Consider the following 26,716-nt stretch of genomic DNA (forward strand, 5'->3'; position numbering starts at 1 on the left):
GTAGTCATATACTGCGACCTGCCAACGATGGCAGTTCACAATCTCTTATACATGTACATATATTCCTTTTCTCTATGACTATATATACACGCCCATGTCATTGCCCACCCCCATCTATAAAACTAAACAATTCATTTATAGTACAATGTCGATAACAATAACAAACACTAACATTAAGGAAGTTAATAAGAATACACATAATTTAAAAAAAATAAGAAAAGAAACAGGGACTATCACGGCTCAACGGACGGCTTCTGGGTCGGTGCTCATTCTTGACTTTCCTTGATCGGGATCAGTGCAGGAGAGAGGGAGTCGCAGCAGGGAATGGTAGAACAATCACTTCCATGCACCTATGTAGTGCATGTATGGCTGCCAAATCTTCCGAAAGGTGCTGTACTTGTTTCTCAGATTGTAAGTTATTTTCTCCAGGGGAACACAACTTTGCATTTCCTTGTTCCATCACTCGATACTAAGAATAGAGTCGGACTTCCAGCTCACCGCAATGCACTTCCTGGCCCCGATTAACACAAATTGGATTTGAAATTTGGACAGCTTCATTGTAAGCCTTATGCCCATTATATTCCCCAGCAGGAACACCTCTGGGTCCTGAGGGAACTGTTTACCTATAATTTTTTCCAGGACTTGGCCTAGATCCACCCAAAAGGGTCTCACCTTGGCACATAACCAGGTTGCATGTACAAACATCTTGTCTGCAACAACACACCTGAAGCATTTGTCTGGGAGTTCTGGCTTTGATCTATGGATTTTTGCGGCGTTATGAACAATTGGTGCAAAAAGTTATACTGGACCAGCCTGTACCTTGCATTAACGACCATGATCATACTTTCCTGGTACAGGTCGGACCAGCACCTCTCATCATTTGTAATACCCAAGTCCGACTCCTATCTGCCTCTCGACCTATGAAGGCCCGGGTTGGGTCCCTCTGACTGAAACATATAATATATTGCTGAAATAAATTTCTTGCCAATCCCTCTTTGAATCAGGGCCTCTATGCTACTCCAACGAGGTAGGACCATACCTGGACCTAATACGTCCCGTAGAAAAGACCTTATTTGAAGATAGCAGTGGAATGTTTTATTTGTTAAATCATATTTATTTTTAAGCTGTTCAAACGACATTAATTGCCCTTGTTCATACAGTCCTCTATACATCTGACTCCATTATGGAGCCAGATGTCCAGAATCTTGTACCCACTGTCAGTGGTATTAATTTATTTGGAGTCTAGGGCGTTTTTGGTGACAGCCCCATCTTAATATCCAAATACTGGTTGATTTTGGTCCAGATACTAATCACTTGTTTTAATATGGGGCTGCACTTCTTCCCGGTCAGCAATTTAACGTCCCATTTATAAATAAAATCCTTTGCTATCTTCTCGCTCACCAGGTGCAGATCAATTTGTGCCCAGGATGGTACATCTCCTCCCTAAAAAAGGGAGGCGATGTATCTCATTTGAGCCACCCAATAAATTTTTTTAAAAGTCTGGCAATCTCAATCTGCCTAGACTATAGTCCCATGTTAATTTTTCCATAGAGACCCTTGGTACCTTACCATTCCAAAGAAACCTCCTAACCATATGTGATAACTATTTGAAGAAACCCTGGGGCAACGGCACAGGCAATGATTGGAAAAGATATTGGAATCTTGGCAACACATTCATTTTGATACAGTTGACCCTCCCCACCAGAGTGATAGGCAGAGGAATCCACCTCTTTAAGTCCTCTTCAACTCTTCCCAGCAAGGGGGCATAATTTAACATATAAATTATTCAAGTCACTATCAATATTAACTCCTAGGTATTTAATCCCCTTCTGTGGCCACTTTAAACTACTAATTCCTTGAAATTGATTATAATTACCCTCAATGAGTGGCATCACCTCACTCTTATCCCAATTGATCTTATAGCCAGAAAGTCCCCCATAGTCCTCCAGTACCTCGTGCAGCCTAGGCAAGGAAGTCGCAGGGTCTGTCAAATATATCAGTACATTGTCAGTGAACAAGTTAATTTTGTGTTCCTCCTGGCCCACTCTATAACCTTTGATATATGGATCCTGCCAAATGGCTTCTGCCAACGGTTCCATAGCCATCACAAAGAGAGCCGGTGAGAGTGGACACCCTTGCCTACTAGATCTGGTAAGTGGGAAGGCTGGGGAGACCTGCCTTAGTGCCGGCAGCAACGCCGGTTTCTTGCAGTTTCCTCTTTTGTCAGGCAGGTCCGTTCCCCACGGGGGTTGCCGCTGCTGACCTGCACCCAACGCCGACTTCTCCTCGGGCCTCACACCCACCACGAGCGTGCCTAACTTTGCGATCCTGCTGTGGGAGGGGGGGCCCAGGCCTTTTCTTCTCTCCAGGGGCTTCCAGAGGGATTTCCCTCCATACCTGCTGGGCATTGACACTGAATTCGTCCAGGACCTGTTCTCGCTGTCTGGTGAGTTCCTCCTTTGTAGCTGCGGTTCCCATTTCAGGCCCTGGGGTGGCCCCGCCATTTTCCTCACCACAAAGAATTCCAGGCTTGCCCTCTCACCTCGGTACAGAAGTGACTTTTGCTTGCTGACTTGCTTTTTTTTGTCATGTTGCATTTAAAAATTCTTCTCGTGACCTTTTTTGGCATTTTGGACTGTCAGTTGAGATTTTGACCTTGTTTGTAATCAAAAATCCTGGGAGCTCTCGGAATCCACCTCCTCTTACTCTCCCCGCATCACGTGACTGCCTTTAGCATGGCAATTGAAGACAGAGCAATTATCAAGAACAATAACAGATACAAAAGAGGAATCTGGTCAACTTACTTAAAAAACACAGGAAATTAATGATGTTTTTATGAAGTTTTATATAAATTATATCAATCAGAATCTTTGAAAGATGGAGATAAAAATTGATGAATATTTATCCCAAGTACATTACCGGAATTAAATATTGAAGAAAAGAGCGAATTATCAAACTCTTTTAGTGAAACAGAAATATATATGTTGAGGTCTTTACTAAATAATAAGGCTCCAGGGAGAAGATGGTTTCTCTCCAGAGTTTTATAAAGAATTTAAAGAGTTACTGATCCCTTTAATTATGGGATTTTGGATCAAATGAATGATTCCTGTGATTTACTGGAGTCGTTTAAAACAGCAATAATAGTTATTCCAAAAAAAAGGAAGAATCCTTTGCTTCCATCTTCATATAGACCAATATCATTTTTAAATACAGATTATAAATTTTTGTCTAAATTATTAGCTAATAAATGAGCTAAATTTATAAATATAGTTCAAACAGGTTTTAAAAATAGATCAGCGGATAATATTGTTAAGTTTTTAAGTTTATTAAATGTAGCTCAAAGAAGAAAAATACCATCAGTAACTTTGGCTTTAGATGCAGAAAAGTAATTTAATAGATTAGAATGGGACTATTTATTTAAAGTATTGAAGGTTTTTGGAATTCCGATGAATTTTATAAATTGGATAAAAGGATTATAAATCACCTAAATGCTAAAGTAGTAACAAATAGACAAATATCTAAAGCTTTCTCATTGGAAAGATCAACTAGACAAGGTTGTCCATTATCACCTTTTTTATTTGCGTTGGCCATAGAGCCTTTAGCAGAGGTGATAAGAAGAGATAATGAGATTTAAGATTTAAGATAGAAGATAAAGCACATAAAATTAGTCTTTTTGCTGCAGATGATTTTCTATTATATCTTAAATGTATGATTGGTTTAATATCAGGTTATAAAGTAAATATTGATAAAAGTGAAGTGATGCTAATGATTCAGACTGATTATACTCAAATTAAGAAAGTGACAAGATTTAAATGGCAGAAGGAAGCAGTTAGATATTTAGAAATTAATATTGATAAGAATTTGAATAATTTATTTAAATTGAATGACTTACCTCTATTGAAGAAAATTAAAGAAGATTTTAAAAGATGGAAGAAGTTACCAATTTCTTTAATAGGAAAGATAAATTGTGTGAAGATGAATATTTTTCCTAGATTACAACATCTATTTCAATCATTATCAATTTCTGTACCAGCAAAAGTTTTTTAAAGATTTAAATAAAAAATGTAAGAAAATTTATTTGGCGAGATAAAATGTCCAGGATGGTGTTACAAAAATTAACATGGAAATATGATCGGGGGGGGGGGATGAAGAGTGCCCAATTTTTAAAATTATTATAAAGCAGCTCAACTTAGATTCTTAACGTCCTGTTATCAGCATGGTGAAAAGACAGCGTGGGTACAGATTGAAATGAGTAAATTAGGAGAAGATAATTCTGAACATATTTTGTATAAATGGCATGAAAAACTGTTGAAAGGCAAATTAGAAACCCCAAATTTGAAACATTTACTTAAAGTATGGAATGATATCCACATGGAAAGAGGAATGAAAAATTGTCAAATAGCCAAAATATATTACCCTCATTCCTTTTACAGTAAATAACTCATTTTTTGATACTTGGCATAACTGTGGAATAAAGGATTGGTTTTTTTTTTAACTTTTGACCAATTGAAAGACAAATATAATATTCCAAATATTACTATTTTTTCTTATTATCAACTTAAATCATATTTAAAAAGAAAGTTAGAATTGAATTTTAGATTACCTGAACAAAGTCAATTTAAATATTTCAAAACTGATACGTTTATTAAAAGATTTATTACTAACATGTAGTGGATCGTTCTGCACAAGTTAGCGGGCAGAATTGGCAGGGACAGGTGCGGGGTGGTAATGGCACTGGGGAGTCAGCATCGCTGCATAGAAGCAGGCTGCAGGTGGAAGCCGGGACTTCCGGGGAATCTGCCCATCAAGACTCTGGAAATGGTGGTGGGCAGCCAGAACTCAAGGGATGGGTTTTGGGAGCCCAGAAGGGCATTGGGATTGTTTAAATATCACATGGGTGTTTTGAGTAAAATTTTTCTGTCACTGGAGTTTATTGTGTGGACTTCAGTTATTGTGGCTCCTGTAGTTGGTAATTACAGATGCCAAATTGCAAGATGCTATTGTTATGAGCACAGAGGACCCCAAAACCCAGCAGCAATAGATATTCACCAAGACAAATGGTTAATAAAACAAAAGTTGCTTTTAATTATCTTTAAACATGAAAACAGGATCAAACTTTAACTTATTACTATTAGCTAACCTAATTTAACCCCCTTCTAATTCTAAGCGCATATGTATGTAATGTGTGTATAAGTTCAGAAAAGTTCTGATTCACAGTCCAATTTCATTTCTCATTCCTCCAAGTTTACTGGTTGCAGGCAATTCTTATACTGTCCACAGAATTTAACTTTTATGAAGTTCACCAGGCTTTGGTGCTTGAAAGGTAAATGGTTACAGCTCAGGAAGGTACTTGTTGGTTTTGAGAGAGAGATTTGTTGTTCGCTGGACACCCACAACTGATTCCATGTAATCAGCTACTTCAGTGTCCTGCTGAAGAAACTTGCCCTATCAGGGTTTTCCAGATGATAACTTCTTTCTTTCAGTCACCACAGAGTTCCTTTTTGTTTCCCTTATTTCAAGTGAAATATTAGGCAGCCAGTCCTCTCCTCTTGTATGGACCATAAGGGCTTTGACCAGGCTGAACTAAGCACTCACAACCCGACTTCCAAATTAGGTATTTCCACAAGCTTGCCAGCTTGTCCTGTTCTAGTCCGAGCTGCTTTTGCTGTCTGTAAAACAGTAGAACTGATCTCTCTCTCTCTCTCTCTCTCTCTCTCTCTCTCTCTCTCTCTCTCTCTCTGAGAAAAAGCCTGTTTTACTCTCTCTGCTTGCAAAACCATATGACCCTCTTAGAATAGCAAGTTCCACTCCAGACAGCCTGCGGCTTCGACAAGTTCTTTCATCTGTTGCTTTTTTGTAAACAACAATCCATTAGTGAAGTCTCTTGGGAACTCTCCAAAGCTTTTGCAAAGACTCTTGGAGCCAGCCTGTCTAGCATTAGCAGAGCTCCAGTATTTTAAATGAGATGTTTTAAAGTGTTTGTATGTGACCTACACTAAAAAAAACTTGCCCCATTTATTTTCCAAAAACATATCTATAATCTGTCACACTTTGCAGAACAAAAACCTATTTAAATCCAAATTAAGATGGGAAAGAGATTTAAATACACAAATTCAAGAAGAGGGATAGTCAAAATTATGTCATGAGAGTGTAACTAATACAATTAATTTCAGATATCAATGGTACAAATTCAATTTTTTACATCAATTATACTCCTCATAAATTATATGGACTTCATTCAAACTGCTCTGATCAATGTTTTAGATGTAATAAAGAGGTAGGAACTTTCTTGCATGCAATATGGCAGTGTGACAAAGTTGGAAATTTTGAGAAGATGAGTATTTTACTGAGACAAATCATGAATATACAAGTACCGAAAGATCCAAGAAAACTTTTGTTATGTGATTAAAAATAATCTGAAATTAGATGTTTACCAGAGGAAGTTTCAGTGCACCAGTAGCAAAGAAATGTATAGTAGTAACAAATTAGACAATAATGTAGGGTTGAATAGATGGCAAGTGGAATTACAAAATTGTATACCTTTAGGGAGAAAATATGTATTATTTACGGAATCAATCAGAAAAATTTTAAGATTTGGAAGCTATATATGGATCCCATTGGTATAAGTTCATCCACAGCACTCACCACTCCAGCTCCAACTCGCCCTAGCTAACTTACAGATTCAAGATAATATTTGTACATTTGAAATTTAATTAATTAATGATATATGATAAATTCAGGAAAGCTTTTTTTTCCCCTACTTTTTTGGGGAGGGTGGGAGGAGAAAATATGTATCATTTTGCAACATTTTATTACTTTGATAAGTATGTTATGTTTGTCATTGATGAAAATGAAAAATAAAATGTTAAAATTGAGCTCACATTCACCACTTCAGCTGGTAGCATGTTTCCCCTTGTATTCCCCCTAAACATTTCCCCTTTTACTCTTAACCCATGTCCTCTGGTTTGTATCTCACCTACCCTCAAGTCAAAAGGCTATCTACCTTTACTCTGTCTATCCCCTCATAATTTTAAATGCATCTATCAAATCTCCCTTCATTCTTCTACGCTCCAGGGAATAAAGACCTAACCTGTTTTCCCAGTATCCCAGTTTGTGAAGTCCAGGCAACATTCTAGTAAATCTTCTCTCCACGCTTTCTATCTTATTGATATATTTCCTGTAGTTGGGTGACCAAAACTGCACACAATGCTCCAATTTTTGCATCACAAATGTCTTCTACAACCTTACCATAACATCCCAATTCCTAAACTCAATACTTTGTTTTATGAAGGCCAATATGTCAAAAGCTCTCTTTACAACCCTATCCATCTTTAATGCCACTTTCTGAGAATTATGTATCTGTATTCGTAGATCCCAGCAATGAAAGACCCCAACAATGAAGACGCTGTTTACATCCGGTACCGCACGGATGGCAGTCTCTTCAATCTGAGGCGCCTGCAAGCTCACACCAAGACACAAGAGAAACTTGTCCGTGAACTACTCTTTGCAGATGATGCCGCTTTAGTTGCCCATTCAGAGCCAGCTCTTCAGCGCTTGACGTCCTGCTTTGCGGAAACTGCCAAAATGTTTGGCCTGGAAGTCAGCCTGAAGAAAACTGAGGTCCTCCATCAGCCAGCTCCCCACCATGACTACCAGCCCCCCCACATCTCCATCGGGCACACAAAACTCAAAACGGTCAACCAGTTTACCTATCTCGGCTGCACCATTTCATCAGATGCAAGGATCGACAATGAGATAGACAACAGACTCGCCAAGGCAAATAGCGCCTTTGGAAGACTACACAAAAGAGTCTGGAAAAACAACCAACTGAAAAACCTCACAAAGATAAGCGTATACAGAGCCGTTGTCATACCCACACTCCTGTTCGGCTCCGAATCATGGGTCCTCTACCGGCACCACCTACGGCTCCTAGAACGCTTCCACCAGCGTTGTCTCCGCTCCATCCTCAACATCCATTGGAGCGCTCACACCCCTAACGTCGAGGTACTCGAGATGGCAGAGGTCGACAGCATCGAGTCCACGCTGCTGAAGATCCAGCTGCGCTGGATGGGTCACGTCTCCAGAATGGAGGACCATCGCCTTCCCAAGATCGTATTATATGGCGAGCTCTCCACTGGCCACCGTGACAGAGGTGCACCAAAGAAAAGGTACAAGGACTGCCTAAAGAAATCTCTTGGTGCCTGCCACATTGACCACCGCCAGTGGGCTGATAACGCCTCAAACCGTGCATCTTGGCGCCTCACAGTTTGGCGGGCAGCAGCCTCCTTTGAAGAAGACCGCAGAGCCCACCTCACTGACAAAAGGCAAAGGAGGAAAAACCCAACACCCAACCCCAACCAACCAATTTTCCCTTGCAACCGCTGCAATCGTGTCTGCCTGTCCCGCATCGGACTGGTCAGCCACAAACGAGCCTGCAGCTGACGTGGACTTTTTACCCCCTCCATAAATCTTCGTCCGCGAAGCCAAGCCAAAGAAAAAAAGAAAAAGAAGATCCCAGCAGCGTGATCCCAGCTGCTGAAGATCCAGCTGCGCTGGATGGGTCACGTCTCCAGAATGGAGGACCATCGCCTTCCCAAGATCGTATTATATGGCGAGCTCTCCACTGGCCACCGTGACAGAGGTGCACCAAAGAAAAGGTACAAGGACTGCCTAAAGAAATCTCTTGGTGCCTGCCACATTGACCACCGCCAGTGGGCTGATAACGCCTCAAACCGTGCATCTTGGCGCCTCACAGTTTGGCGGGCAGCAGCCTCCTTTGAAGAAGACCGCAGAGCCCACCTCACTGACAAAAGGCAAAGGAGGAAAAACCCAACACCCAACCCCAACCAACCAATTTTCCCTTGCAACCGCTGCAATCGTGTCTGCCTGTCCCGCATCGGACTGGTCAGCCACAAACGAGCCTGCAGCTGACGTGGACTTTTTACCCCCTCCATAAATCTTCGTCCGCGAAGCCAAGCCAAAGAAAGATTCGTAGATCCCTCTGTTCTACCACACTCCTCAGTGCCCCACCATCTTTCCATGTATGTCCTTTCTTGGTTTGTCCTTCCAAAATGCAACACCTCACACTTGTCAGCATTAAATTCCATCTCCCATTTTCAGCCCATTTTTCCAGCTTTGAAACCCTTCTTCACTGTCCACAACACTTCTTAGTGTCATCTGCAAATTGCTGATCCAATACCATATTATCATCCAGATCATTGAAATAGATGATAAACAACAAAGAGGCACATCAATAATCACAGCCTCCAGTCTGAGAAGCAATCATCCACCACCACTCTCTGGCTTCTTCCATTCAATCATTGTTGAATCCAGTTCACTACTTCACCATGAATATCTAGCGTCTGAACCTTCCACTAGCCTCCCGTGTGAACCTTGTCAAAGACCGTACTAAAGTCCATGTAGACAACATCCACAGCCTTTCCTTCATCAACTTTCCTATTAACTTCCTCAAAAAATCTCTCCACGATTGGTTAAACATGACCTATCATGCACAAAGCCATGTTGATTATTCCTATCAGTTTTTTAGAACACCTTCCATTAATTTACCTACTACAGAAGTCAGGCTCACTGGCCTATAATTTCCAGGGTTACTTTTGGAGCCATGTAACGTGAGCCACCCTTCAATACCCATGGCTAAGGACATTTTAAATATTTCTGCCAGAGCACCTGGAATTTCTACACTAGCCTCCCTCAAGGTCCAAGGGGGATGTATTGTTAGGCCCTGGGGATTTATCCACCCTTATTTTTTAATGACAGAAACCACTTTCCCTTTTAATCTGTAAGGTTCCATGACCTCATGCTTGTTTTCCTTACTTCCCATAACTTGGTGCCCGTTTCCTGAGTGAATACTAATGGAAAGAAATTAAGATTTCCCCATCTCATTTGGTTCCATTCAAAGCCGACCACTAATCTTCAAGGGGACCAATTTTGTCCCTTATAATCCTTTTGCTTTTCATATCCCTTCGGATTTTCCTTCATATCGTCTACCAAAGCGAACTCGTAACCTTTCTAATTTCTTTCTTGAGGTTTTTCTTGTATTTTTTATACTCCTCCAGTACTTCATTTGCTCCATGTTGCCTAGACCTGCTGTACACCTCTCTGTTCTTTTGAACCAAATCCTCAATGTCCCTCAAATATCCAGGTTCCCTTTGCCTACTAACCTTACCCTTAATTCTGACAGGAACATACAAACTCTGTACTCTCAAAATTTCACCTTTGAAAATCCTCCACTTACCTCACACATCCTTACCCGAAACAACTTATCCCAATTCATGCATTCTAGATCCTTTCTCATTTTCTCAAAATTTGCCTTTCAAAAATTTAGAATTTCAACCCGAGGCCAAGACCTATCCTTCTCCATAATTAATTTGAAACTAACGGCATTACAATCCTGGACCCAAAATGTTCCCCTACACATTACTTCTGTCACCTGTCCTGTCTCAATCCCTTATAGGAGATCCAGTATAGCACTCTCTCTAGTCAGTACCTCTATATATTAATTTAGAACACTTTCCTGAACATATTTGACAAACTCCAAGCCATCTAGCCCTTTTACAGTAAGGGAGTCCCAGTCTATTTTTGGAAAATTAAAATCTCCTACTATCACAACTTTATGTTTCCTGTCTGCTATTTCTCTACAGATTTTATCCTCAAATTCTCATTGACTATAAGGCAGTCTTTGATACAACCCCATGAGTGTGGTCATATCTTTCCTGTTCATCAGCTCCACCCATACAGCCTCAGTAGACGAGCCCACTGGTCTGTCCTGGCTAAGCCCAGCTGATATTTTCCCTGATGAGCAATACCACTCCTCAACCTTTAATTTCACCCCACCCCCCACATTCTATCTCATCTAAAGCAACGGAAGCCTGGAAAATTAAGCTGCCAGTCCTGCCCTTCCTGCAACCAAGTTTCACTAATGTCATAATTCCACGTGCTATTCCACTCTCTCAGCTCATCTATCTTTCCTACAATACTGCTTGCATTCAAATAGATGCATCTGAGAACATTTCCACCATGTACAACCCATTGAATTCTAACAGTGCATGTAATTTTTAACATAATCTTTTCCCTCCTTCACTCCTCTGTAATGGAGGATTAAAACCATGTACCCAGATGCTTTTTGCTTATGTGGAACTGACGACACTGGGTCCACACGCAGGTCACCTTACTTTCAGAACTAGCAGATGTAATTAAACTCAGCCATGGGGGCTTATCTGAAGATACACTTTGAAATGGAATTCCACTGTTAGGCCCAGGGAAAGCAGTTGTCAAATTCAACACTCTGAAATTGACGAATTGGTCACAACCTGTCTTGCTCGAGAAGTTTTAATAAGTCTTTGTATCTACGAGATAAACCAGGAAATCATAACATCCTGGTTCCATAATAATTAATCTTCTAAATTGTAGAATATAATGTTCAGTTTTGATTTTGACTGACAAATATTAGAAGGAGTAAGCGCATGATTAATTGTTTTTGGGGTATATAAGCCTGTGGTCCTGCTGCTGAAGTTTAGACTCTCCGAGGGGTGGGAACACCCCTTGTCAAGAAGGAAGAACAGCCAGAGTCCGAGCAACGTCCCGGTCGGGGGAGGTGGAGAAGCTGCTACCAGCGCCCTGACAACCTACTACAAGTGTACAGTCGTTGCCTCGCTTCGGCAGTTGGGACCAGTCCAAGCATTGATAAGTATAGTTGGGAAGGGCTTGCATATTGTAGTGTGAAATCAGCTTTTGAATTAGTAATAAACATTTGTATAAACTGAACTGCTCTCGGTGTGTGTGTCTATTTTCTTTCGGTAGCTCAAACACTGTGACCAATCTAAAATGAACAAAATGAGAGGTATAAGTTTACCCAAGACAATTGGCGCTGCGAGCAGGGTTGGTCTCAAGATGTTTCGCCGAAAGAAAGAGGTGAGCCCTGAGCAGTTCTTGATTCCTGGATGGACTTCCAAAGACGATGGGTTTGGCATGTTGGCCAATACCCTGTCTTTGTTGGGACCACCCATTAGTTGGGATGAGAAGTTAGACCCATCAAGTGCACCTCTAGGAGAGCGGGTTGCCACTCTCCTTCGAGAAAGTAAATTTCCTGATAAAAAGGGAACGCTGACGAATGGTTTTTGGTTGCTGACCACAGCATTACGCCACTCCGTTCAGCGTGAAGCAGAATCAATTCAAAGAGAAGTAGAATCTCAGTGCAAAAGAAAGCAATTAGAGGAGGAGCTAGAAGTCCTGCGACAATGCTGAGCGAGATTGTTCGCACCAGTCAGGACAGAGCCAAAGAATGGGAAGATAAGCATGTCCAAATAATCTGCCATAATATTAAACTCCGGCAGCAGCTCTATGCAGATAAGGAAAGGCATGGAGTAGAACCCGATCCATATCGTATTCATGCCATGATAAGGAATGGTGACGATCCTGATGTAATTGAATGGGATGGGAATATCTGGAATGACAATGGTAATAATGCAGATACTCCTCTGCATGTGTCTATCATACTACCCTCTCCACCTGCTGTTCACGCCCGCCCTATAAGGCAGCAGATTTCCCAAACAGACAGAAGGGGGGGATGATGTAAGGGTAGAGATGGAAGGGATAGATACCCCGGTTTCCCATGTTGACCCAGGGGAAAATACCCAAACCCCTGCTTATGCTCTATGACCTCAACCTCCTCCCCTAGGCTCGGTGGAGGACCCTGTGGGCCAAAGTGGGAACAGGGGTCCGAAGGAGTCAATGATACGTGATTTCTCTGTAAAAGAGCTGGCTGCCATTGCAGATCGATTTAGGCAAAAGGCAGGAGAAACTCTGGCGGCCTGGCTCCTGTGTGTCTGGGAACAAGGAGGGGGTAATGTATTTTTAACTCCTGAGGAATTGTTGGGATTAGGAACATTGACTACTGATATCCGGGTCACTGCTGAGCTGCGGGGTAGAGGGAGAGAGATGGATTACTTACTTACTACTCTAGGGGATGCCCTGCTACGAGTATACCCATCACCAATAGATTGGGATTTACATTTGCAAAACAATTGGAGAACCCCAGAGGAGGGTATAGCATTAATTCGTCAACAGGCCCTGGTCTCTGCCTTGTATGCAGGGCGTTTGAGGCTGTGGGTACATGGGGGGAGCCCTGATGAAGAGATATTCACTGCCAGAATGCATATCAGATTGGTTCGTTCCGCCCAACCCACCACACGGGGATTGGTTCCATCCGTAACTAGTCCGCTAATTGGGCACCCAGTGTCTGAGGCGATGCATGCCTTATCTGGGCTTCGAGAATTAGAATTGGGAGGTAAAATCCATTCACGTACAACCCAGGTTAAATCAGACAAGCAGGATGAAAAGAGAGGGGCTGCTGCTAATAACGGACCGACAAGAAAGGACCTTTTTCTAACCTTGTTAAAGTTAGGCGTACCTAAAAGTGATATTGATGGGAAACCTACTGCAGTCCTTTATGCCCTTTATAAGAGAAAAGCAGGGGAACATCATCCCCAGCTGCTGAGTCCTCCTGGCCCAGTTGTGCCCTCTGCTCCCCCTGCTGCTTCTAGCGAGCAGGCTTCTCCTGCTCCAGTTACCGTGATGAGGTACAACAAATGGTTAACAAGGCTCTAATGGATAATAGTGGCATGTGGGCCTGGAAGCCCCCGAACCCTACTAAAGCATGAAGGTGTGGGCAGGGCTCCTGTGTCTACTCCATTGAGATACGGGGCGGATACACGGGGACCCACGGCCCTACATACTGTTAACAATCCATTGGGGTGGGGGTAATGACCACCAATATTTGGCCTTGGTCGATACGGGTGCGGAGCACTCGGTGATTCCGGGTAACCCCGACCTCTGTACTGGACCAACCTTTCGAATAGAGGGGTTGGGAGGAGCGGTCACCCTGGCAAAGGAAATAAAAGTCTGTGCCATGGTGGGTGATAGCCCTTCCCCTGTCTGGTTACATGCCCCGGTAGCTGCTACTAACGAGTGTATCCTGGGTATTAATATGTTGGCCGGTATGGCCCTTAATACTAGCCAAGGGGGATTTGAATTTGGAATTCGAACTATTACAAAAAAACGAGTAGTGGGTCAGGCTAAGTGGGATCCTGTGATGGTGCCAGCCCCCATGAAACCGGTGTGCATTCCACAATATCGTCTCCCTGGGGGGCAGGAAGAGATTACTGCCACCATCGATGCTCTGCAAGAAGAAGGGGTAGTGAGGCCCGCAACATCACCCTTTAATAGCCCTGTTTGGCCGGTCCAGAAGCCGGACAGCTCCTGGAGAATGACAGTTGATTATCGTTTTTTGAACAAACATGCCCCACCACTTGCTTCAGCAGTTCCGGACATTGTCACCCTTATTGAAAACATTGCTACTGGGAACTCGGGAACATGGTATGCTGTCATTGATCTCGCTAACGCCTTCTTCAGTATTCTTATAGCTGAGGAATCACAGGATCAGTTCGCCTTTACCTGGAAGGGGCGCCAGTATACCTTCACCCACCTTCCAGTATCGCCTTCCCTCTCAATTCACCATTATATTGATGATGTGGCCTCCTGGAGCCTCTGGCAGAAACAAGAGGGTCGCCGAGTCCCACTGGGATTCTGGTCACATACCATGCCCGAGGCTGCCCCACTCGTTATTCTGTTTTTGAACAACAGTTACTAGCCTGTTACTGGGCCCTGCTAGAGACTGAAAGAATGACAGGCGATGCAGATGTTCAATTGCGACCTGCACTTCCTATCATGAATTGGGTCCTGGCTAATGATGCTAATCTAAAGATCGGGAGTGCTCAGCAGTCTTCTATTGTTAAATGGAAGTGGTATATTCAGAGTCGTGCGAACAGAGGCCCTGAAGGGGTGGGCCGCGTACACGAACAGGTGGCTTACCATCCCAGGTCAGGAACTCACTTATCGGAGGAGGGGGATGGTGGCTCCAGTCATTATGCTGAGTTGAAGGCAGTCACTTTACCACTAGATCCCCATGATCACCCTCTTCGCCTGTTTACTGATTCCTGGGCTGTGGCTAATGGACTTGTGGTATGGATGCCTGATTTGCAAAAGAACAACTGGATGATACATGACCGCCCAGTATGGGGCAAAGAGTTGTGGCAGCTGTTGTGGGATGCTTCCCACCATCGTGAGATAACCGTTTATCACTTTGATGCCCATACCAATATGGCGACTAACGTGGCTCAACATAATGCAGTAGCAGATCAGCTTGCCACTATCAGCTGTGCTGATACCGTCCCCCTGGCTCGATGGGCATTTGGGGGAGAAGGGATCAGCTATGTGGGCCCGTACACATGCTTTATCCGTCCATCAGGATGATGTCCGCATGGTTATACGTACATGCCCAGAATGTCAGCTTGTGGAGTTCCATACCGTTCCACCTGGTCCGCATGGCCGAATAAAACAGGGTGCTCACTCAGCTGCGGTCTGGCAAATTGATTACATAGGCCCCATGCTAGACTGTATGGGTAAACATTACGTCCTAGTAATGGTTGACACTTTTACGGGCCTGGTTTTTACTTTTCCCACCAAGACAGCTGACCAAGCTAGCACTATCCAAGGACTAAACCATTTGATTTATTGTTATGATGTTCCAGAGGAGATTCACTCTGATAATGGCTCGCACTTCTCCGGGAAAGCAATCTGTGATTGGGCAAATGACAACGGTATTTTATGGGTTCACCATATACCTTATTACCCGCAGGCTGCCGGGTTAGTTGAACGAATGAACGGCTTACTGAAGGAACAAATTCATTTGTTAACATCACTGGGGACCCAGAAGGGGTGGTGCCATGTGCTGCAGCAGGCAGTCGACAATTTGAATCATCGCCCTTTAAAAGGAGGTACACCTTTCCACCGACTTCTTCACGCTCCTGAATTACAGCCTATTCCAGAGGAATAACAGTCATTGCCCCCGATTCCCGAACTAGAGAATGTTGGACAAAAGGTATGGGTGGCACCACCAGGTAGTGGCCCTCCTGTAAAAGGGGAAATAGTGACACCTGCCCAGGGTAACACTCGGTGGGTAGCTATTGAGGGACTGGATGATTTAGTCTGTTTAAACACTGAACGCTTATGGTATCGTGAGTGACGTGTCAGGCTTCTTTGTTCCAGGTTCTCCATTTTACACTCCTGGTGATCTGGCTTAACAGCTGCTTTGATGCCAGCAATTGGATTTGTAATGTCGAGGACGTTCTAAGGGAGTTCCCCGTGGGAAACACGGTCCGATGCATTACACCAAGGTCACCAGCCTCAAGTGCAGCTTATATAAATATGTTATTGTTCAGCAGGTTTCAAAATCTGTCCGTGAGCTCCAGTATCTGGGTATTGTGGCCAACAAGGATAATTTGAGCCTTGGTTGGAATCCTTTCTCATGGCTAACTGCTACATTTGGGGGAGTGGGCCACACTATCCTCCGTTGGTTGCTCGTGTCATTGCTTATCTTTGTAATTGTTGTTTTGATTTCTCTTTTTTCACTCCCTCTGTACTCAAATACTGGTTAGGCCTCGCAAATGACAGATTGTGACCAAGGGGTGGAATGTAATGGAGGATTAAAACCATGTACCCAGATGCTTTTTGCTTATGTGGAACTGACGACACTGGGTCCACATGCAGGTCACCTTACTTTCAGAACTAGCAGATGTAATTAAACTCAGCCATGGGGACTTATCTGAAGATACACTTTGAAATGGAATTCCACTGTGAGGCCCAGGGAAAGCAGTTGTCAAATGCAACACTCTGAAATTGACGAATTGGTCACAACCTGTCTTGCTCGAGAAGTTTTAATAAGTCTTTGTATCTACGAGATAAACCAGGAAATCATAACATCCTGGTTCCATAATAATTAATCTTCTAAATTGTAGAATATAATGTTCAGTTTTGATTTTGACTGACAAATATTAGGAGTAGGCGCATGATTAATTGTTTTTGGGGTATATAAGCCTGTGGTCCTGCTGCTGAAGTTTAGATTCTCCGAGGGGTGGGAACACCCCTTGTCAAGAAGGAAGAACAGCCAGAGTCCGAGCAACGTCCCGGTCGGGGGAGGTGGAGAAGCTGCTACCAGCGCCCTGACAACCTACTACAAGTGTACAGTCGTTGCCTCGCTTCGGCAGTTGGGACCAGTCCAAGCATTGATAAGTATAGTTGGGAAGGGCTTGCATATTGTAGTGTGAAATCAGCTTTTGAATTAGTAATAAACATTTGTATAAACTGAACTGCTCTCGGTGTGTGTGTCTATTTTCTTTCGGTAGCTCAAACACTGTGACCAATCTAAAATGAACAAAATGAGAGGTATAAGCTTACCCAAGACAATATGCATCTGAGAACATTTCCACCATGTACAACCCATTGAATTCTAACAGTGCATGTAATTTTTAACATAATCTTTTCCCTCCTTCACTCCTCTATCTGCTCTGGAACTCTGATTCCCATCCCCCTGCAAATCTAGTTTAAACCCACCAGAGCAGCACTAACAAATCTTCCCACAAGAATATTATTTCCCCTCTAGTTCAGATGCTGAACTAGATCCAACCTTCCCTGGAAGAGAGCCCAATGATCCAGAACACTGAAGCCCTCCCTCCTGTACCATCTGTTTAGCCACATGTTAAGCTGCATTATCCTCCTATTTCTAACATCACTAGCATGTGGCACAGGTAACAATCCTGAGATTACTACTCTGGAGGTCCTGTCCTTCAACCTAGTGCCTAACACCCTGAACTTTTCTTGTAGGACTTCCTCATCCTTCCTATCCAGGTTGTTGACCTATATGGACCACAACATCTAGCTGCTCACCCTCCCTCCTGGGAATGCTGTTAACTCAATATCTGATATCTCAGACCCTGGCATCAGTGAGGCAACATACTATCTGGAATACTTGATCTCTTCCACAGAACTTTTTATCTATCCCCCTAACAATAGAATCCCCTATCACTACAATTTGCCTCTTATTCTCCCTTCCCTTCTTAGCCACAGGACCAGAATTTGTGCCAGAGATGTGATCACCATTGCTTGTCCTTGATAGTTCATGATTCCACCTCCCCCCCCCCCCAACAGAATCTACAATGGGATACTTGATATTGAGAGGAATCGCCACATGGGTGCCCTGCACTGCCTGCCTTCCCCTTTCCCCCACCTGACTGTCACCCATCCGCCTTCCTCCTGCCTCCTAGGTGTGATAGTGTCTCTGTAACTACTGTTACCCCCTCTGCCTCCCAAATGATCCAGACTTCATCCAAATCCACCTCCAATTCCTTAACTAGACTTGTCAGGAGCTGCAGCTGGATGCAATTCTCACAGATGAAGTTGTCAGAGATACTGCTTGGCTTCCCTGATGACCCAATTTCTGCAAGTGGATCATTCCCCTGCCTTGGCTGCCATTCCCACTGTTTATGACTGGAGGAAAACTAATACATATCTAAAACTTGCCCTTACTTGTACCTACCTGTGGAATCCTTTTTGTTCCTCGAATAGCTGGCCCTTTCTTACTTCAAACCCTGTACCACCACCTCAACCTCTTCTTGCCGATGCCCTTTGAGCCAAATCCTTACCACTCTGACTCAGCCCACTCCCTCAATGACCACTCCACTATACAGTCCCTCAATTTTATAGTGATGTTTGGGTCACCTGACTGATTGCCCAATCAACTGCTCCTCAGTCTTCAATTGTTGAACTCCGTTTCACCTTAAGAAATATACACTGCTCTCCGAAATGTTTGAGACACTCTTTTTCCCTTTATTTGCCCCTGTGTTCCACAGCTTTAAATTTGTAATCAAACAATTCACATGTAATTAAAGTACACATTCCAGATTTTATTAAAGATATTTGTGTATATTTTGACCATCTAGAAATGAGAACACTTTTTATACATAATCCCCTCATTTCAGGGTGCCACAATTTTTGTGATATAGCAATGTATGCATATTAAGGTAGTCATGTTGAGTATTTTGTTGCATATCCCTTTGCTTGCAATGACTACTTGAAGTTTATGATTCATAGACATCTCCAGGTGCTGAGTATCTTCTCTGGTGATGGTCTGCCAGGCTTCTACTGATGCCATCTTCAGCTCCTGCTTCTTTTGGGGGCTTCTCTGCTTAAGTTTAATCTTAAATTAAAAGATTTAAAAATCTTTTAAAAGATTTCTTTTTAAAAGAAATTTAGTGCAGCAGATTTCACATAATTTGTATTTGATCATTTTGATTATTTTATTTGTTTAAGTGGCATTCACATTGTGCCTTTATCCTTATGGTGACTAAAGTCTGTCTTTACTGAGTTTAGTCTTGATTTGAAAAGGCAAAGTTGGCAGAACATGGAGCACCTTCTGCAGTGATCTGATTGGCATGTCAAGTGTACTGAGGATAAAATAAACATTTATTTATTTATATCAGCATTTATCCAATGGAAAATAAACCAAGGCACATTAGAACTAGAAATTGCAATGGACTTGAGCCCTTTGCTGAATAGTTCATAGTTCTTCAGGGTATCTGTAAAAGCACTGAGAGAAGGGGACAAAAACCTTTGCCAGGGAGGAGAGTTTGAGTTAAAGATGCTCTGCTTGGTTCTATTAGGGAAAGATTCTGTCTGATCAATTTAAATAACTTTTTTAAGAGATAAAAAATGTTGATGAGGGCAGTGCCGTTATACTGTGGTCTATATGGACATGGGATCCAAGGCAAGTACCAAATTGGATTCAAAGTTGGCGTGGTAATAGAAGTTGATAATGAAGGATTGATTTTGTAATTGGAAGCCTATGACATGGGGATCAATGCTGTAATTTGTATTGAGATCCTCATGTATAATAATGTTTGGATATGAATGTTGGAAGTATGATCAGTAAATCTGTCCAAAACACCTTGTTGATGCTATTGACTGACAGCAGGATAGCCATAGTCTTAAGGTAAGATGGAAATAACTAGTAAAAAATAGGCAGAGCAATAGCAGATGGAATTTAAATCTAATAAGTGCAAAGACATGTATTTTATAAAGACTATTAAGGGTAAGACAAACATAATACATACATGATAGGTCCCTTGGAAATCATGAAACCAAAGATCTCTAATGGGGTAAATAAGGATACCAGCCTTCATTAGCTGAGACGTAGAATATAAGAGCTGAGATATTATGTTACTGCTTCTAAAACATTGATTAAGCCACAGTTTAAGTAGTATATGTATTACTGGTCACCACACATTAGGAAGAACATGATTGCATTGAAGAAGGTGCAGAGGAGATTCACCAGAATGTTGCCACGGTGCCAAATTTTACTTGTGCAGAGTGAATGAAGAAGTTAAGTTTGTTTAACTTGGAGCGGAGGAAGCTGAGGGGCAACCTGACTGGTGAACATAATTAAGTGGGACAAAGACTGGGTATATAGGAGGAAACAATTGCGGAGATTGGGCCGGCACATCGCGCGGCAGCAGACGTGGACAGGGATCACTAAAGTGACTCCAGGACAACGAACCAGCGGGGGTAGAAGCTGGAGCAGCATCAGACCAACAGCCCTAAAATGGCATTGGTCAAGCTGCCCAGCTAACTCAGCAGAAACAGGCTGGGGAAGAAGGACGTTCATATGCATGGATGTTCCCAACCGCTATTGTTATTCATATGACTGACTCAGTCAATCAGCAAAAATGGCGGGAACTTGAACAGTATAAAAACAGCCTTTCCAGCTCTAATAAAGGCGTGAGCGGGCCATACTGTGTGTGTATGTTTCTTTGTAGCGGTTGGCTACAATTGGTGACCCCGACGGTTTAGAAGGAATCTAAACCTAGCAATGGAGAATGAAGCAACAGTCAGCGCAGTCGGCCTGAAGCTCCCGATCTTCTGGACAGTTCGACCCGGCGTGTGGCTTGAACAGCCAGAGGCTCAGTTCCAGATCCGGGGCATCATAGCAGAGACCACCCAGCACTACCATGAGGTCAGCGCCCTGGATCCACAGACTGCAGACAGAGTGGCCAACTTTATCCACAGGCCATCATCGGAAGGCACTTACACTGCCTTCAAAGAGCTATTAACCAAGACGTTTGGACTCTCGTGGCAAGAGCGAGGAGCACGTTTGCTCCACCTGGATGGGCTTGGAGACAGATCTCCGTCGACACTCATCAACAAGATGCTGGCCCTTCTAGGAGATGAGCAGCCTGGCATCATGTTCGAGCAGGCATTCCTGGAACAGATGCCTGAAGACATCCAACTGCTCCAGGCGGATGCGGATTTCACTGACCCCCAGAAAGTTGCAGCACAGGCAGACATTCTGTGGAAACAGAAACAGAAGTGCTCGGCTACCATGGGGCTCGTAAAGAAGTCCCACAATCAGACCAGAGCAGTCCCAAGCAAGGAACAGCAGACGAGAGGCAGGAGCGATACCAGCAACAGATGGTGCTTCTACCACCGGAATTAGAGTACCAAGGCCCGCCGATGCCAGTCCCCCTGAGAATCCAGGGAAACGACAAGGCTAGCCATCACTGATGGCCACTGGGGCTGGCCACCAAGAGAGCCTCCTGCACGTCTGGGACCGCCTGTCGGCAGATGCTTCCTAGTGGATACAGGAGCAAAGGTCAGCGTGATATCCCTTACAGGGTTGGACACTAGGCACAGGCTAGTGGGACCCACATTGAGGGCTGCCAACAACAGCAGTATACGAACTTATGGCACTTGTAGGGCCGAGCTGCAGTTCGGGGCAGTCACTTCTCTTGGGAGTTCACACTGGCTGCAGTGGAATAACCACTCCTCAGAGCGAATTTCCTGTGAGCCCACAGCCTTCTAGTGTAAGGGTAAGCGACTTGACCACACCGAGACCTAACAGACCATCGCACTGAGGGGCGCTAGGTTTCTGGCAATGCACCTGGACTCTGTCCACAGCTCAGAGGATGAGTTCTCCAAGGTGCTAGTGGGATTTCCAGGCAATCCTTTCCCCTCAGTTAACAGTGGAGATGCCTCGGCATGGCATCAGACATCACATCCATGCAAGGGAGAGACAACTTCCCCCAGGGAATCTCCGACTGGCCAAGGAGGAGTTCTGCAAGCTCGAGGAGTTGGGTGTTCAATGGTCAGAGAGCCCATGGGCCTCGCCCCTGCACATGAATCCTAAAGAAACTGGGGGCTGGAGGCATTGGAATTTGAGGCCAGAGTTAATTGGCTAGGCTGGTGTTAGTTCATGAAAAGTTGGTAGACCCATTTACAAATAAAAATGATTCAATTTCAGCAATTTAGCCTGATTTCATTTCATAATCAAGGTAGATCATCAGTCTAATAACGCAATAAGTAAGCTATTTGATAAATAAATTTGATGATTTTATTCCACTACAATAGAAAAAATGAACCTGTCCTCGCAATCTTATTCTGGTTGTTATCTTGTATATTATCCTGCAGTAAATAAGGGATAATTTTAACTGAGAATTGATTTTGGAGACGTTACAGTGCCAATTTAGTAACTGTCTGTCTGTCATCATCTTGTAGTTCAGATTATTTTAACTCTAAGACTTAGATTTTACCAGCTAACTCCCCAATAAAGTGCTAAAAATATCACATGTAATATGTTATGTGCATTTATTCATCTACAGACAGATATATTTCCCCTTGAAAATTGTAAGCAGACAAGATGAAAGCAAAGATGGAACAAATCGATTTAAGGTTCAGAAGGCTATGATGATCACATGTTTGCCATTCCAAAGAGGCAAGTTGGGTTAAACTTGTCTTGATAAAGTTACAAACACATTTGTTATCAGAAGGTATTTTGCAGAAACCATCTCTGTATCAGTCTTCCTTAATGGATTTTCAGTCTACTTGTTCTGTCACGCAAAAATGTCATTCATCACCCTTGTTTGATGAACATCTGACAAGAGTCCAGATCAAGTTCTATTTTTAATTCCAAATGATGTTCCCATGTATCAAACCTGAAAGAAAATTCTATCCCTTAAACTTGAGCTCTGTGTGAACGACAAATCAAGCAATAGGAATTTTTAACATTTTTAAGATGGACTATAGAGAAGTTTGTTCAATAAATATATTAGACAAAGTTTATATTGTACCTTTGTGAAGTAAATCAGTGTGATAACCTCCAACTATGCTTCAGTGTCAGAAACTGTTTCTACTACACCCCTGTGCTTGTAATTGGGATATTCTCAATTGCCATTGAGCTGAATGCAAATACGTTATATGGTTTTTTTGCTCCTCGAGAAATAACTGAATGTTAGATTTGTTCACTGTTATTTGATGGTCTGGCTCGTACCATTACATTACGTCATGGAGAGATTGGTGAGCATAGACTACCTTGGTGTGTTTATAAAGGGTGACTTACCCTAGACCCACAACACCTCCTCATCAGTCAGGAAGGCACAGCAGTGCCTTTACTTCCTAAGGACTTTGAGGAAGTGCAAGGCTTCCATCTTGACAACATTTTACAAGCACACAATTAAGAGTGCCCTGTCTGGCTAAATTATTGTGTGGTTTGATATGGAGTCAATACAGAGGGTCATCAAAACAGCCAAGAAGATCACTAAGGTTTTCCTTTCCTCTATTGACGACACTTACCAGGAGCCTTGCTTAAAAAGGACTCAAAGAATTATAGAATACCCTTTCCACTGTATCTTTGACATGCCACCATCAAGAAAGAGGAATGAAGCATCAAAATCAAGATTATCAGACTGGGAAATAGCTTCTTCCCACAATATCCTGGAACCGAGTTAGTCATCCTAAAATATTTATATACTAGTAAATTTATTTTAAATTAAATCTTTGTGTATATCTGTGATTATTATGCAGTGTTTATTTTGTTTATGTGTGTGCATCATGGTCCAGAGAAACACTGTTTCATTGGGTTGTATTATGTACTGGTACTGGTACATAAATTTAAACTTGGTTCTCAGAAATATGTTTCAAAAATGAATGTTTTGCAATAAAAACCATTTATTAGCATCAACAAAATAGCTTTTATAATGAAAAAAAATGTAATTTGGCCCTTTATTATAGATTAGCAGAAAAATAATACAATACATTATTTTAAGTCATTGGTCATTTTATTTGGATTCCCAGCACCTTTCAGTCAGTACAAGTATTTTTAAGATTTTGCTATGTATTATTCTCCATAATTAGTACCATCACACATACAATGGACTGGTGCCTGTTAAGAACTCTGTGTCCTTGCCTGCGTCCCTCTTTTTTTGCTGCAGTTACTCTAAATTTGGCAAGCAGTGCGATACATCGTTTCCTTCTTTTGATGCTGACGCATTTCTGATTGTTTTTTTTCCATTTATGCCTCATTAGATTTTCCCAGTACTCAACTTGAGGCTCATGTTCACTAGGGAGTTGCAATATGTTTGTATTAGAAAACTGTTTCCTTATTTGGTTTAATGGAACAAGCACTAAGATATGTTCAAATTTTCCCTAATGAAGTTCCCGGTCTTCTCTGAAAATTCCTTTTATCCAGACACTGTTCTACATCACCATCTTCATTGTCATCCAGAAAAGTATTCGAACTGCAGGATATCCTCTGATGCGTAACTAAATCTCTGGCATTATTGTCTCTCACTTTGCTTTTTGTAGGGATATGTCGATCCATAGGAGTGAGCAATTTCCTCATTTCTCATCTCGAGCAGCTGAAGGAAGACTGTGACATCATCCCACATGTAAATCAGGTGAGAGTCTCCAGTATTGAAAATGCAATTGTTGCAAGAACAAAAGCAAGCATAGAAAAAAAAGGAAGTTTGATCCTGTTTCAAATCATATACAATTTGCCCTATTGCTGTCCATACAATTTTTTTACCTTAAGAAATTTTTTCCATAAACGTGTCTAGATTCTCAAACAAGAATTCAGAAGATTTATCCCTTTGTAAACTTTGATTGTTCAGCCTTAATATATTATTCCAGTAGGTCACATTTTTTTTAAAAAGTAAATTCATTAAAGATCTTCTGAAAACATTTCTGCCCATAATCTACATTGCAAATCCCCAAACCAATCAATTCCTATGGCTATTAGAAAATAACAGTTGGCCACCATGTAAGCATATAAAGTACAAGTATTAAAGGAGCAGATCGATTTTGGCAGACTATGGCCACCTGCCCAGCCTGTTGTATAAAGGTATATTCAAAGATACCCTGTTAACTTCCTGGCTTATCCTGTGACATGTTACTTCTGAAACATTTTGTCTGTGGTTTCAAACTATTATCTAGGTATTTATAATTAAATTGTTACATAACTCTCAGATCTTGCAAGATATGACTTCACTTATTTTGGGCTTCCAGGTAATTTTGTTACCATGTTGACCATATTGAGTTAGTTAAGGGCATTGGGGAAGCAAGCACTGCATACTTATGTAATGTGACGAATTTTAACTTCAGGGCCATTGTAAATCACTAGTTTTGCAAAAGCTCACTCCTTGCATTCAAAAGCCCTAAATAATGAAATGCATTTTTGGATAATGACTGAGAAAATAAAAATAGTTCCCTTTCTAATTGATGGGATCTTTGCAATTCAACCAAAAATGACACCACAAATGGTTATTCATATTGAAGTGGCTGAAACAGTTAAACTACCATTGTGAATTTAACATAACATGAAAATAAGAGTGGTAGTAGGGCCATCTGGGCCCATCAAGCCTACTGCACCGCTCAGTAAGATTATGGCTGACCTGGCCATGGACTCAGCTCCACTTGTGGGCCTTTTCCCCATAACCATTAATTCCCTACTGTTCAGGAATCTATAGATCTGTGTCTTAAATATGTTTAATGAAGCAGTCTCTTCTGCTTCCTTGGGGGCAAACTGCACAGATTCACTACTCTCTGGGAGAAGCAGTTCCTTCTGATCTCTGTCTACTTCCCTAAATCTTAGGATATGTTCCCTTGTTCTAGTCTCATCTACCCATGGAAACAACTTTCCTGTTATTATGTCTATTCCTTTCATAATTTTAGATCTATAACATCCCCTCTTATACATTCAATCAGGACAAGGGAACTTATCAAACATTAGACCCTCTTGTTTGCCCAACACTACATCCTTAGTGATAGCAATTGTGTTAAGGTCCTTACCTCCCATCTCATCCTTCACTTTGCTCTTTGGCATATTACCAGTGTCTACCATTGTGAAGACTGGCATACAATAGTTGTTCTATCAATAGTTATTAATTTCCCCTTTTTGTCTTCCAATGAATATGTTCACTGTAGCCATCCATTTCTAGTCAAGTTTTTGTAATCTGATTGCAGAAGTACAATCTGACAAAACAGCATTTTTGAGTCCTTAGTGTAAAACATACAGTTACACAATTGGACATAACACACAAGCAGACAAACAATACATATGCAGGACATGTATTTCATCTATACAAATAAATAATGTTGGTTTGTATCTATGAGAGTCTCAGATGGTTAGTGTGAGCAGTTTCTTTGGATGTTCACCATTCTCACTGCCCATGGGAAGAAACTGTTCCTCAGCCTGGCAGAGCTGGCTCTGATACTCCTGTATCTCTTCACCAACGGGAGCAGCTAAAAGATGCTGAATGATTTTGCACGTCTTCTTCAAACCTCCTGGTAGATCACGTCAATGGGAGGGAGGGAGAGTCCAGTGATCCTCTCTGCCACTCTAATGATCCTGTGGATTGGCCTCCGATCTTTTTCTCTGCAGCAACTGTACCACATTGTGATGGAATGGGCCAGAATGACCTGACAGAGCTCTAGAAGATTGATATAATGGTGGCCAGTAGCCTTGCCAGCTTCAGTC

The 26,716-nt window shown here is 42.3% G+C and overlaps 1 protein-coding gene across 3 annotated transcripts in view; it reads left to right on the plus strand.

Annotated features, from left to right (window-relative positions):
• Window positions 1-26,716, plus strand: part of LOC138763599 (uncharacterized oxidoreductase ZK1290.5) — a 114,752-nt gene that overhangs the window by 45,158 nt on the left and 42,878 nt on the right. For all 3 annotated transcript variants that reach the window (XR_011357674.1, XR_011357675.1, XM_069938020.1), the window contains exon 4: window positions 24,547-24,638. Coding sequence is in view for 1 of the 3 variants with exons in the window: in XM_069938020.1 (XP_069794121.1) it covers window positions 24,547-24,638 (92 nt within the window). In the remaining 2 variants the exon portion in view is untranslated. The remainder of the gene's footprint in view (window positions 1-24,546; window positions 24,639-26,716) is intronic.

The sequence above is a fragment of the Narcine bancroftii genome, chromosome 5 (genome assembly GCF_036971445.1).
Source record: "Narcine bancroftii isolate sNarBan1 chromosome 5, sNarBan1.hap1, whole genome shotgun sequence".
In the NCBI taxonomy this organism is placed as follows: Eukaryota; Metazoa; Chordata; class Chondrichthyes; order Torpediniformes; family Narcinidae; genus Narcine; species Narcine bancroftii.